We start from the raw sequence: 12871 nt of genomic DNA, 5'->3' as shown, positions 1-12871 counted from the left end.
ACAAATAAAATTCAACTTATATACTCCATCCGTCCCAATTTAAATGTCTTAGTTTGACATTTTGGGTCTTTCTTGTTTAACTTTGACCGATAATATTTTTGTTTGTGTTATATAATACTTGATGTAAAATATATGAATGGATTGGGTTTTAAATGTATTTTACATTGATATAATTTTCATCAAGTATTATATGACACGAACAAAAATATTTACGGTCAAAGTTGCAAAAGAAAGACTTGAAAAGTCAAATTAGGACATTTAAATTGGGACGGAGGGAGTAATATTTTAACCTATTTGAGATAAAAACAGTGTTTAGAAACTGGACCATTTGAGATAAAAGTATAAAATTAAAGATATATATATATATAAGTTAGTTTGATGGTTTTTAACTTTTTATATACATAACCGACGTACATTTATGTGAAAAAAGTATAAAATTTTTAAAAATTAACCATTGATAAAAAAATTAAATGATGTAAATTTATTTTTCCTGTTCACACATGTTCACACAAAAGTTACAATCCTCGCTCTATGCAATAAACCGATTATTAAACTGAATGATAAAAGAAAGGATGATAAATTGATAATGTTTATTATTATTATTATTATTATAACATATTATTTATTCATTTTGCCGTGAGAAGGGAGACGTGAGTCAGCATGGAAAAAGGAATGCAACAATATGCATAAGTTGACAATCCTTGAGGTGATTTGCCTATTTAAACACCAAATCCACATTTACTACCAACACCTAAGTACACACACCTACACCTAAACATGAGAGGCTTTAGTTTTAAAAATAAGACATTTGTTATTTTAACTTCAACCCTTGTATGCTTATCAACTTTTGCAGTATGCAATGCTGCAACAACAACCAAATATAGGAGGCATACTGGAGGCCATCACCAAGTCCATACCGATAAATCAAAACCAAACGGAGGTTTGAAATTTAATGTGCTCGACTATGGAGCTAAAGGGGATGGTAAATCCGACGATACCAAGGTATAAACATATAGAATCTTATAACGCGTCAATTTGTGATTTGTAAAGTCATATAAACATGTGTTTTGATGGCAGCTTGCATGGTTACGAAATAATATATACCACAAATTCACTTTGAACATATAATATAACTAACGTACTGTTGAAATCTGATGTTTATATATATGCAGGCGTTTCAAGCTGCTTGGGCAAATGCTTGTAAAGCTGAGGCATCAATGATGATCGTGCCATCGGGTTACAAGTTCCTCGTGGGACCCACTTCATTCACGGGTTCAAACTGTCGTAAAAACATTATTTTTCAGGTATTAACTAAGTTCAACAAGAAAATATTCAAATTTTAACAAAATAAATGATTAACTAGTATAATCGCGATAAATAGAGAACTGGTTTGTATAAAAATTATAAGAAAACACCAAAAATTTATACGTTCAGAAAATATAGGTTCAATGATTGATACTAATATAATAATTTTATAACTAGTTACAAACTTATATCCATCAAATGTATTTAATATATGAAACTCTTTCTGCAGCTTGATGGCACCATTTTGGCTCCAACAAGTTCCAAAGCATGGTACTATTTTGATCACTGGCTTGAATTTACAAACCTTGAAGGATTTACAATCCAAGGAAAAGGAACCTTTGATGGGAGAGGCTCAGTTTGGTGGACGAAACAAGTAAAACAACCGTATATCTTAACATGGGCGGGTCAGATGGGTTGGATAACAGGTCAAAACGGGTTCAGGTTAACATGGTCTTTTTTCTTTTTTTTTTACATTATTGTCATTGAGACCATCTAGAGGCTATATGCATCAAACACATGTGCAATGACCCGATCCCGTTTTCTTATTTGAGATAAAGTGCAACGCAAATTGACTAATTCGTAAATAAACGTTTGAATTGACAGGTAACCGTCTCAAAGGTAGACAAAAGGCAGACAAGCAAGCCAACGGTAAGGACCAAGTTAAGTCAGAAGTGTATTTGTTTGTTAACCATGCTTGGAGTCTAATGACACAAAAACATGTTTTTTCATACAGGCACTGATGTTTGCTGGGGGTTCTAAAGTGACAATCACCGGCATAACAATTCAAAACAGTCCCCAATTCCACGTTACATTTGACAGTTGTGACGGGGTTTTAGTTCACGACATCAGCATCTCATCTCCGGGCGACAGTCCAAATACAGATGGGATTCATTTAAGAGACTCTAAGAATGTGGTTATCCATCATACAAACCTTGCTTGTGGTAAAACCTTCTCTCTAGTCTCTTAAATATGGGTCGGCCCGAAGAGCTCGTTTGGACCCATATTCTATATTACCTTTTTTTTTTACCAAAACTTGTTTTGACCCGTTACCTAATTCTTCTGGCTTCCCATCACGCCACGACACTTGAATACATGTGATATGCAGGAGATGATTGTATATCTATACAAACGGGATGTACAAATATACTTGTACATGATGTCAATTGTGGTCCCGGACATGGAATAAGCATCGGAAGCTTAGGAATCGATGGAAACACAGCATGCGTCTCGAATGTCACTGTTAGAAATATAAACATTCATGGCACAATGACTGGTGTTAGGATCAAGACATGGCAGGTATAAACATTTACTAAAGCTACAAAACTAATTCTAGATTCTTAAAAGACAATATATTATTATGGATAATAATATTAATGTCACTTGTGCAGGGTGCAAAAGGGTTGGTACGAGGAGTGTCGTTTTCAAACATTCAAGTTTCTGAAGTCGAATTCCCAATCATGATCGATCAATATTATTGCGATCACAGCATCTGCGAGAACCGAACATCTGCTATCAGTATAGTAGATGTTGCATATGAAAATATAAAGGGAACTTACACAGTTCAGCCCATGCATCTGTCATGTAGTGATAGCAAACCTTGTATGAACTTAAAGTTATCTAACATTGAGCTCAAACCGAAGCCAAATGGTCACCGGATGTCAGAACCATTCTGCTGGCAGGCTTTTGGAGAGTTAAACGCTCCCATTGTCCCGGAACTTGATTGTTTGCAGGAAGGAAAGTCATCAAGCAAGTGGGGTCACCATGATGCTAAATGTGCAGCATAGGATCGATACACATTGGTGAAATTGTGTGATTTCTTATTTATAGCTAGCTTGGTGGTGTGCATGTATTATATGTGTATACAAAAGAATGAAACATAAGTTGTGTCATGTGGTGCAAGTATGAACAGCAATTTGTAAAAGCAATGTTTCCAGCATCTTTGAGAATAATTAATTGTTCTATGGTTAGAATCTGATTTTAACGCGGAGCGAAAACACAAATATAAAAGAGTAACCTCTGATAAGATATGCTATTGAATGATCAAATGTAGTATTACAACAAGATAAATTTTTGGAAAAATGAAATTGACTATATACATATATAGGGATTAGATTGACAGTCTACATATAAGTGTAAATTACTTGAATCAAACTTTAATGTTAATTTTATTTAATTTTTTTTAATGGCTTTATTATATAGAAACATAGATATTACATCAACATAGCAGGTAATATACCGCTGTAAATTATTTTAATAAACACCGATACCACCACTCGATGTTCACGGCTTCCCTCCCGGGGTATAGGATGGGGGTTGTGATATAACTGTTGATACTAAATATTATTCTGATTAATCTCTAGAATATGTAAGGTATCATAGAGCATGAGAAGACAATTTATTATGGTTATAATAGTCTTAACATTTAAATTTTCTCACTAACACTTATGTTAGTTATTTGTTGAATTTTGATAAGGAAACATATAGAATTGAACTCAACATATCATGTGTTAATTGGAGTATTATAATTAACAAACTTTAATATCATTGATATACAGCTACATATTTTGGCCACTTGTTCTTTTTAATTATGGATAGTTTCTTTGATTATGCTAGTCTAATTACATATTTCTAATAGTGAGACTTCTCCTTGGAAACTTAAAGCTGGAAGTAAGACTTGTATTTCGTATATGGACCTTAAAATTATCTAGGGGTGTCAATTCCTTACACGACCGAAACCCGACATGAAAAATTATAGGGTTTCGGGTCGGCTGACATGGCTGTTTTCTTAAACGGGTCAACCCGTACCCGACATGTTTGAAAACCAAGTCTACCCGAACCTGACCCGTTAAAAAGTGGGTTGAACTATTAATCCGTTTAACAATTTTGGATAAGTTAATATTTTTAATTTATAGATAAGAAGTTTTAAATTCTAAAGTTAGATACATAGATTTTTATTTTTTCATATATCAATTAACTTTTAAAAGTAACACTAATTTCTGTACACATTACTTTTATCTACTTTTTTACTTTCAGTATTTTCATTCGTTTGTTATTATCTTAAGTTAAATATGTGAACCTAGGTTTGTTAATTATGAATGAGAGATAAATACACCAAAACAGATAGATTTATCACAAATTATTAAAAAGTTATATATGGATAAGAGTAATTAATTGTTTAATTTATTACTAAGTGAATATGTATTATTCATATTTGTATATGAACGTAAAATGGGTTAACCCGAAACACAATTCGAACACGACACGAATTTAAATTGATACGACACGACATGACAAGAATAAAAATACGGGTTGGGTTAGGGTTGAAGAATCTCAACACGGTAACCCGCCAACCCAAAACACATCAACACGCCAACTCGACACGATTGACACCCTTAGAAATATCCTTTTTTAGTTGCAATCATTTCTTTTTTTGTACATATGTTGCTGATGAACACACTAATTTCTTTAATACTTCTGAGTGTTATAGTTGAATCTTAAGCCATCAGACTGTACTAATGTAAAATTTAGTATGTAATGCACTTGAAAAATGTACCTATTTTCTTGTGTAAGTCCTTAATTTTATGGGTAATGGTATTATACATTATGATATATTAAGGGATACAAATTGACCTTATAATTAGAATTTAAAAAGAGTGCATGCATCTTAGCAGTTATTATTATTATTTCACAGAAAACAAATTAGTCTTATGAAAAACTGAATTTAGAATAACTTTAGTGATAACATGTATTTAAATGAGTTCTTGATTATCATAAGAGACATTATGCTTGACTCGTCTCATTTGTGATGCTCTAGTTTTCAGAATGATGATTATCAAAATGATCAGCAGGATTGTCATATCATATCTCGAGAAATAATTTTAACTAAAAAAATAGGAAAAGCTAAATGTTATTATAAAGAGTATAACTCTTTGTGAAAAAAAACTCATATTGGATTTTGGAATTAGAGTGGATGATTTGAAAAAGATACCAATTTATGGAAGAAAATTATATTGAGTAATGTTATAGCTAGGATATAAAAGTAAGGAATATTAAAAGTTTATGATCCTTAGATTAATGAATGATCATTAATGTGGGGATCATTATATTTTATTGAATATGTGATTTGTCTATTATTAACATCAAACTGATAGACTATATAAAAATTTCTATATAAACAAAAAATAAATCACATTTAGGCAAAATTAAAATTTTATCTAAGTATGTGTGCAAAACCAATTGTAACACATCACTTTTGGACAGAAGTGAGAGTTTAAATATGCACGGGCCAGTTTTACCAAATATAAATGTAACACATCACATTTGGGAGGAAGTGATACATCAAAAGTTCATTCAAGTTAAGCCCTTTTAGTTTTGTAAAAGTTTATTATATTTAAGTATTTAAAAAATTATTTAATTAGAGTTCTCATAAAAGAAAATTAGTTTACGGGAAAAAGTAGTTTGCGGGGCAAAAGGATTGTTCTCGGGATTGAGTTTCTGGAAGATTAAATTTCTAGAAAAATTGAGTTTTTTTTTTGGCAATTTTATGATTTCGGGAATGTATAAGTTTATGGACTTGTGAGTTTCGGAAATTTGGAGTTTCTAGAAACAATGAGTTTCCGGCTTTTAGTTCTCGTTAATTTATTTTCTAGTATTAGTGAGTTTTCGGGCTTACTGGGTTTATGGGTTATAACCCGTGATGGTTAGGTATAAATTATTTGTATATATGTGTTATTTTATGTATTTTAATTGTTTATATATAGCGAACACGATTACTTTGAGTTCTTTTATGATCGCAGGTGTTCGGAGCTTAAACGAGCTAATTCATAGCCACCCAGATGATAATTAAGCAAGCCTCAAGAAGACAGAAACATAGGGAAACATATATGGATGGCTAAGAAGGATTTAGGAATGGTTTGGATAAGAAACCCGAAGCTTAAGCGAAAACTGAACAAGACGGGTTACCAGGAAAGTGTCTATTAGTAAAACGAGCATATCTCGGCCAAGAAAACGAGTTAAAGGTCCTATAATATATGAATTTTCAGGTTTCTTGAAGAGACAGATCTGAAAATGAGGTCAGCTTACTTTGCGTACGCGAAGGGGCTTAAAAACGGGAAAATGAACCCTAATCAAGATATTATCAATCTCCAAACCCATTCGACATATCCTTCATTCCAGCAACCAAGTACAAGCCCTTGGACGATTTTGCACCATCTGGAAGCTTCCGATTCATTAGATCATCACATGTTTTCATCCTTTCATCAGATAAGCGAATCTTTCGTGATGCCGATGTTCATCAACATATAGGACTAGGTTCTTGTGTTATTGAACCAATAATCACTAGTCATTGCAACCTAACTGATTTTCATAATATAAAACTGGTAATTGGGTAGATCGGGTTCAGTTGTGTCAACAATTCGGTTAAGGTATTCTTTTTCATCACAACTAAACTACTAGGTCTAGTAATTACTGTGCAATCAATGTTGTATCTGAATCTTTGATTAGTTGATCATCACATTACCTGAACCTGAAGTGAATCACTTTTCTCATAATTGTTTACAGCTTTAAAAGTAATCGTGTGTTCTTAAAATCAATGTTGTTGAGATCGGACCGGACCGGTTCGACCGGGATTCGGTCCACCGACCTGTCCGGTTATGTGCAGTTCGGTCGGCTCCAGTGAACCGGTTCAACCGGTCCGACTGGAAAACCGGACCGGTTGAACCGGTTTTCTATATAAAAATATTTTTTTATTTCTAAAAACTTTTTTTCGTCATTTCCCGTCATTTTTTCCCCCAAAATTGTTCGGCCGGTTCGACCGGTTGAACCGGTGACCCGGTAGCCTCTCCGGTTCGACGTCTGATCCGGTTATGAAAACATTGCTTAAAATATCTTTCATAACCGCTTGACATCGAATGCTCGCTTAATATACTAATTAATAAAATATGAGTTTACTAGCATTTTCCATGGATTTCTTGTTGAGACGACTTTACTTACCCGTACTGGTTATATGCATTTAAGACTTCAAAATACTTGTTTTGATTAGAGCACGACATCTAGATCAACCCAGTTATACCTATAAACCGTTTGAACTTTTATGATATGGATAAAGATAAGAGTTGTTTTAAATATATTTAAAGATTAACAATTATATATGTTACATGTGTTAAGGGGATTAAGAGGCTGTTTGGTAGCCTCTTAACAGTTATTAAGAGGCTATCACTTAATTGATCATAGGTTCTTAATGATTAAAAGGTATCTTTAAGTTTGAATGATTAAGAGGTAACCATTAAGAGGTAGCATCTTAACCATTCAGACTTAAGGCTACCTCTTAACCATTAAGAGGTTATGAGTTATTAAGAGGTAGCCTCTTAATGACTGTTAAGAGGGTACCATACAACCCCTTAATTTTTTTTTAAAAAAAATTATTAAAACTTTTAAGTTATCCAAGATTTGAAAATTTATGTATATCCCTAAGTAATCATTAATAGATTTTAATCCAGATTTAAATCAAAATATGCTATAATTTTTAGAATTATGATTAACACAAAGAACATCATCAAAAGTTTTAATAGTTAAACCTATAATAACTAGAATCGAAATCTTTAAACATGATTTTAACAGATTTCGAAAATAGAATGGATTTTTAAATATGGATTTGAGATATTTTAAAGAGTTTCATATATTGTTTTCATAGTAGAACACAAAATCATAAACAGAAATATTAGGGTTTATCAAGTTTTAGACAATGTGTTCTGATTTAATTCCGGATTTAGGGAAAACATGAAGAAATGATTTTACGCATCACTCTCATACCACATGTTGATCATTTCTTCATGAAAGTAATAGAAAACATGAATATAATATTAACACCTATGAACCTGCTACAGTAGAGAGAGTAACAACAACAACAGAGTATGATGTAGTCGACATGTAGTTAAGGATGAGGTTAGAGTTCTTGAAGGTAACCTGATTTTTGGGAGAGAGGAGACAAACGAATTTCTTATGTGTGTTTGATTAGATATTGATGTTAATTTAGTCTCTTTATATATACACCAAATGAGAAACCTTTTGTTAATTAGTATGGGTAATATGATCCATCAGCAATTACCAAACTAATATATAATATAGTATAATAAATATTTTTATATAATATAATGTAAATGGTTACGAGGCCATATAAATAAATATACATAACATATATCTATTCTTACACATGATTGTTAACAACCATCACATGCAAAGTCTTTTCAATAGGACGTCGTAGTAAATGTATAAGTACGTAAACAAATAAATAAGCAAGAAGGGTTTTCGAATATTAAAGTTGACGAGTACGTAATTGGTTGCGTAGAGTCATACGCATGGGCCATGAACTAGCTAAGTGTCGCTTTGAAGAGTTTAATTTAGGCGGACATGATATTGTGTCATATTAAAAGAAGGATGTATTTTACCTCACTTTGTGTTTCCGGGTTAAACATTTGGTTGGTGTTTTTAATATCACTTATCAGCCTATTTTATTAAATAACTAGTTTTAGATACCGTGTAACACACGAGATGATCCAAATTATAATATTACAAGTAAAGCAAATAATTACATAGCATATATGAAAAAATGTATTACATCTATGTTTGTATCTATATTATGTATTATGTGTGCATAAATTGATTTTTTATAGCACGTAATGAATTTTTTTAATTGAACTTAAATAAAAATGCACATACAAAAACATATCCAAGAACGCCCATTCTACTGAAAATTTCTTTCTCAATATCATATATGTATAATTGAAAGAAATTTGGTTATGAACTAATTTAGAAAAAAAAGACTTCACATACAATAGTAATTCTGACCACCCAACCTAAATACAGATGGAAAGTTACCTTTATTGATATATTTATCAACTTACCACCCATAGAATATGAGAACATTAAACTGTAACGATATATGTTTTTCAAGAACTATATTTTTCTGAGCTACAACATGAGAAATATTTTGATAAGTTTTAGGGGACTTCTCGACTTTGTCATACTGACAACGTAAAAAGTAACATGTTAACTCATTCAATTTTGTGAATATTTTGTTTCATTTTAGTATAATTTTGCATGACATGCTTCCTATAAAACGTTCTGATCACCAATGAAGAAAACGTTAATGCTGACACACATGTTTCATATTTGGTAAAAGTTAGAAGCATTGACAGACCTGGGTGGCATGCCAGAAGTGTTCACTATCTTTTCTTTAATTCTAATAGTCGAGAGAAAAATAGTCAATTTGCCAAATCCCGAACTTTTTATTTATTTCCAAAAATGCCATTGAAAATAAATTTGAAACCCGAATCATGTTTAAAATTCTAATTTTCATCCGTTTGACATTTTAAAAGTCAACACTTTGAACCTGTAACAAATTTAATGAAAAATATTTTGGCATTCTCAAACTTTTAAAAATTCTCAAAGCTCCCATTTTTGACCCGTAACAAATTTTGAACCAAATGTAGTTAACTTGTAACAAACAATCTATTTACCAGCTTTTGACCCGTAAAAATCAAATTAAAGTTCCACAAGAAAACCCAAAGCAATCATTGAAAAAAAAAAAACCAAGAATTAAATATGATAAACTTTGTTATATATGAAAGTGATTGTTATATACTATCTTTACATTTTAACATATATATAGTTTACTAAATTAACCAAAAAAATAAATGGATTGATTTATAACAAATGTTTATAATTTATAAATTTATGACAATTTATATACTAATAATAATATATAAATGGAGATTTTAAAAATGGATAGACTTTTAAACATATATTTGTAATTTAAATGAATAAAAAACTGTTTTGTAAACTGAAAGCTATTCGAGTTTTGTTTTTATTTAAAATCTTCAACAATATACATGGTATAATATGTTAATGATAACATTAGAAACTATATTTTTTTCGATCTTTAACAAATATGATTTGTTGATGATTTTTGGATTTCACCAAATATTTTAGAATATATATTAAATAATAAGTTAATATTTATTTTTATAAAAATATATAGAGATAATATAAATGAAGCGTAAATGGAAAGTGAATAATTATTTATTTATGACATAAATTAGTTCAATTAAGATTTTAGTTTTGGAGGGAAAAAAATTGTGAGGTTTAACCACAAAGTGACACGTGTCACAATTATTTTATTTTATTAGAAGAGTAGGATAAGATAGGATTGTTATTTATATTTGATAAAGATATGCTTTAGTTAAGTTATAACATGAGTTAAAGTTTTCACATAATTGGTTAAAAACACTTAGAGAGGTTCATTTGCACTTTGCAAAACGTGAGTTTTGGGAAAAGTTGAACCTTTGTTAAGCGTTAATCAAATTAGTCGCTTGCTACCATTATGATTACTACATAAACTATTATGAACCCTAAACTCGACCCCACGAAACTAATTATTGCCTTATCAAGATCACCGAAAAGAGGTGATGAGTTCATCTACAACTAGGGGTGAACAAGATAAGGGTCGGACCCTTGAAACCCGGTTACCCGACTCTTAAAACCCTTAATTAGACCCGAAATAAATAATATGGGTCGGGTAAATGGTATTTAAATTTCACCTTAAAGGGTAAAAGAGTTTCAAGGGTCCGACCCTTTTTCAAACCATTGACCAGTTTACTAGATAGAAAATATACATCATATTCACAATTAATATGAAATTTATGAGAGGTTTGTATTTCATATATGATTTATCGGAAATTTCCCAACTACTAAGAAAAATAAAATTAAAGGGCTATACTACTGAACGGAAACATTTATATGGAAATCATTGAATTGTTCTCTACATGTAATTTGCAAATGTGAATATTGTTTGCATCAGTTCAAATGGTTGATAAACTTTCGAAGTTAAACTTTACTATGTTATTAAATGAAGGGATATTGGTTTTTAATACTCCTAACTTTCACTCGTTGGTAGATAACACTCCCAACTCACGATTTGTCTCCCACCACTCCCAACTTGTAACTTCTTTTATTTTGTCACTCCGAACTTAACGGACCCTAACTCCGTTAGTTTTTTTGCGGACGTGGCATTTTTTTGCTTATGTGGCATGTCATGTGGAAATACCTTGTTAAAAAAAAGAAAAACCTAACTAAAAAACAAATAATATTATATATATATATATATAATACACACACACACACACACAAACATATATACACCATTACATATACCGGCATCATTCCTTCACCACCGTTTGCACCACCACATCGGCCTCCACCACTGCCGGATTCTGCCACCGCCAGCTCCATTGCCTTCACCACCACTATCATAAGTAGCCACATCAACAGCCAAATCCTAGACCATCCGAATTTACTTTGCTAAAATTCAATCTTCGTGTTTACAGTTTGAATACATTAGCATAGGGCTTTGATCAGAATAAAGAAACGAGTAGAACGCGATGTTTATTACCTTGAATCGTTACTCTATTGTTAACGGCGGAACTCGCCGGAAAAACATGGCGGCGGCCAAAACCTCATTTAAGTTCGGGATTTCGATCAACAACTACCTCATTTATCATTATCCAACCATCCATCACAATTTGCAAACAATAAATTGATTCGAACATGACCCGTAATGATGGAGGCGATGGAGGCTGTTGGTGGTGGTGAAAGCAACGAGGCTAGCGGAAGGGGTGAATGTGGCAATAGAGACTGAAGTGGTGGAGGTATATGGTGGTGTAGACGGTGGCTATGAAATGGTGGTGGTGGTGCTTTTATGTGTATGTTTGTGTATGTATGTGTGTATATATATATATATTATTTGTTATATATATATATATATATATTATTTTTTGTTAGTTTTTATTTTATCTAATTAGGTATTTTTCACATGGCATGCCACATAAGCAAAAAAACGCCACGTCAGCATAAAAACTAACGGGGTTAGGGTCCGTTAAGTTCTGGAGTGACAAAAGAAAAGAAGTTAAAAGTTGGGAGTGGTGGGAGACAAATCGTTAGTTGGGAGTGTTATCTACCAACGAGTGAAAATTAAGAGTATTAAAAACCAATATCCCTTAAATGAAAGTATAATTGTTCTAGGATTCATATATTAAAGTCATATATGATATATGCAACTAATAAATGCAAAAAAATGAGATGTGATTAATGTCTTAAAGGGTAAAGGGTTGGACCCTTGAAACCCTTATTTATACCCGACCCTTTTATTGTTTAGAGGGTAGGGTCTCGGGTCCACGTTTCTTTCTAAAAGGGTAAAGGGTCCGGGTAAGGTATTAGGTAAAAGGGTCGGGTCTTACCCTTTAAACAGACCTATCTACAACCTATTTCTAGAAAGACCATCTCACGTGAACAAATCTAAACAAACTGTCACGGTTTCTAATGGAGGCGCGTTGCATTTTAGTAATTTGTATTTTGAACTAATCACCAAGGTTATATTAACTTAAGGAAGTGAAATCACAGATTAATGACAGTTGCTTCACCATGTGGCCAAGTAACCTGCAATCATAATTTGCCATTTGTGACAATGGGACAGAGACATACATATATAGATTAAACGTTATCATTTACATCA

General features: G+C 32.0%; 1 protein-coding gene across 1 annotated transcript; it reads left to right on the top strand.

Moving 5' to 3' along the window:
• The first annotated feature begins 675 nt into the window (after positions 1-675).
• Positions 676-3089, top strand: LOC143540419 (polygalacturonase At1g48100-like). Its single transcript, XM_077033489.1, has 7 exons — positions 676-1002; positions 1173-1304; positions 1535-1678; positions 1909-1953; positions 2039-2246; positions 2411-2601; positions 2694-3089. The coding sequence occupies exons 1-7, from the start codon at positions 778-780 to the stop codon at positions 3087-3089; spliced, it is 1341 nt and encodes a 446-aa protein (XP_076889604.1). The 5' UTR covers positions 676-777.
• Positions 3090-12871: the final 9782 nt, after the last annotated feature.

Source organism: Bidens hawaiensis, unplaced genomic scaffold (genome assembly GCF_021521415.1).
Source record: "Bidens hawaiensis isolate Kalapana, Puna unplaced genomic scaffold, B.hawaiensis_p1.1 tig00000820_1, whole genome shotgun sequence".
In the NCBI taxonomy this organism is placed as follows: Eukaryota; Viridiplantae; Streptophyta; class Magnoliopsida; order Asterales; family Asteraceae; genus Bidens; species Bidens hawaiensis.
Note: the sequence above shows the minus strand (reverse complement) of the source record. Positions and strands in the feature narration are given on the sequence as shown.

What these genes read in the sequence shown, in the direction of transcription:
- LOC143540419 (XM_077033489.1), top strand. Translation starts at nt 778, where the DNA reads ATGAGAGGCTTTAGTTTTAAAAATAAGACATTTGTTATTTTAACTTCA. An exon ending in CAGTTTGGTGGACGAAACAA is followed by an intron (nt 1,679 to 1,908) that starts GTAAAACAACCG and finishes TTGAATTGACAG; the next exon opens with GTAACCGTCTCAAAGGTAGA. An exon ending in GGCAGACAAGCAAGCCAACG is followed by an intron (nt 1,954 to 2,038) that starts GTAAGGACCAAG and finishes TTTTTCATACAG; the next exon opens with GCACTGATGTTTGCTGGGGG.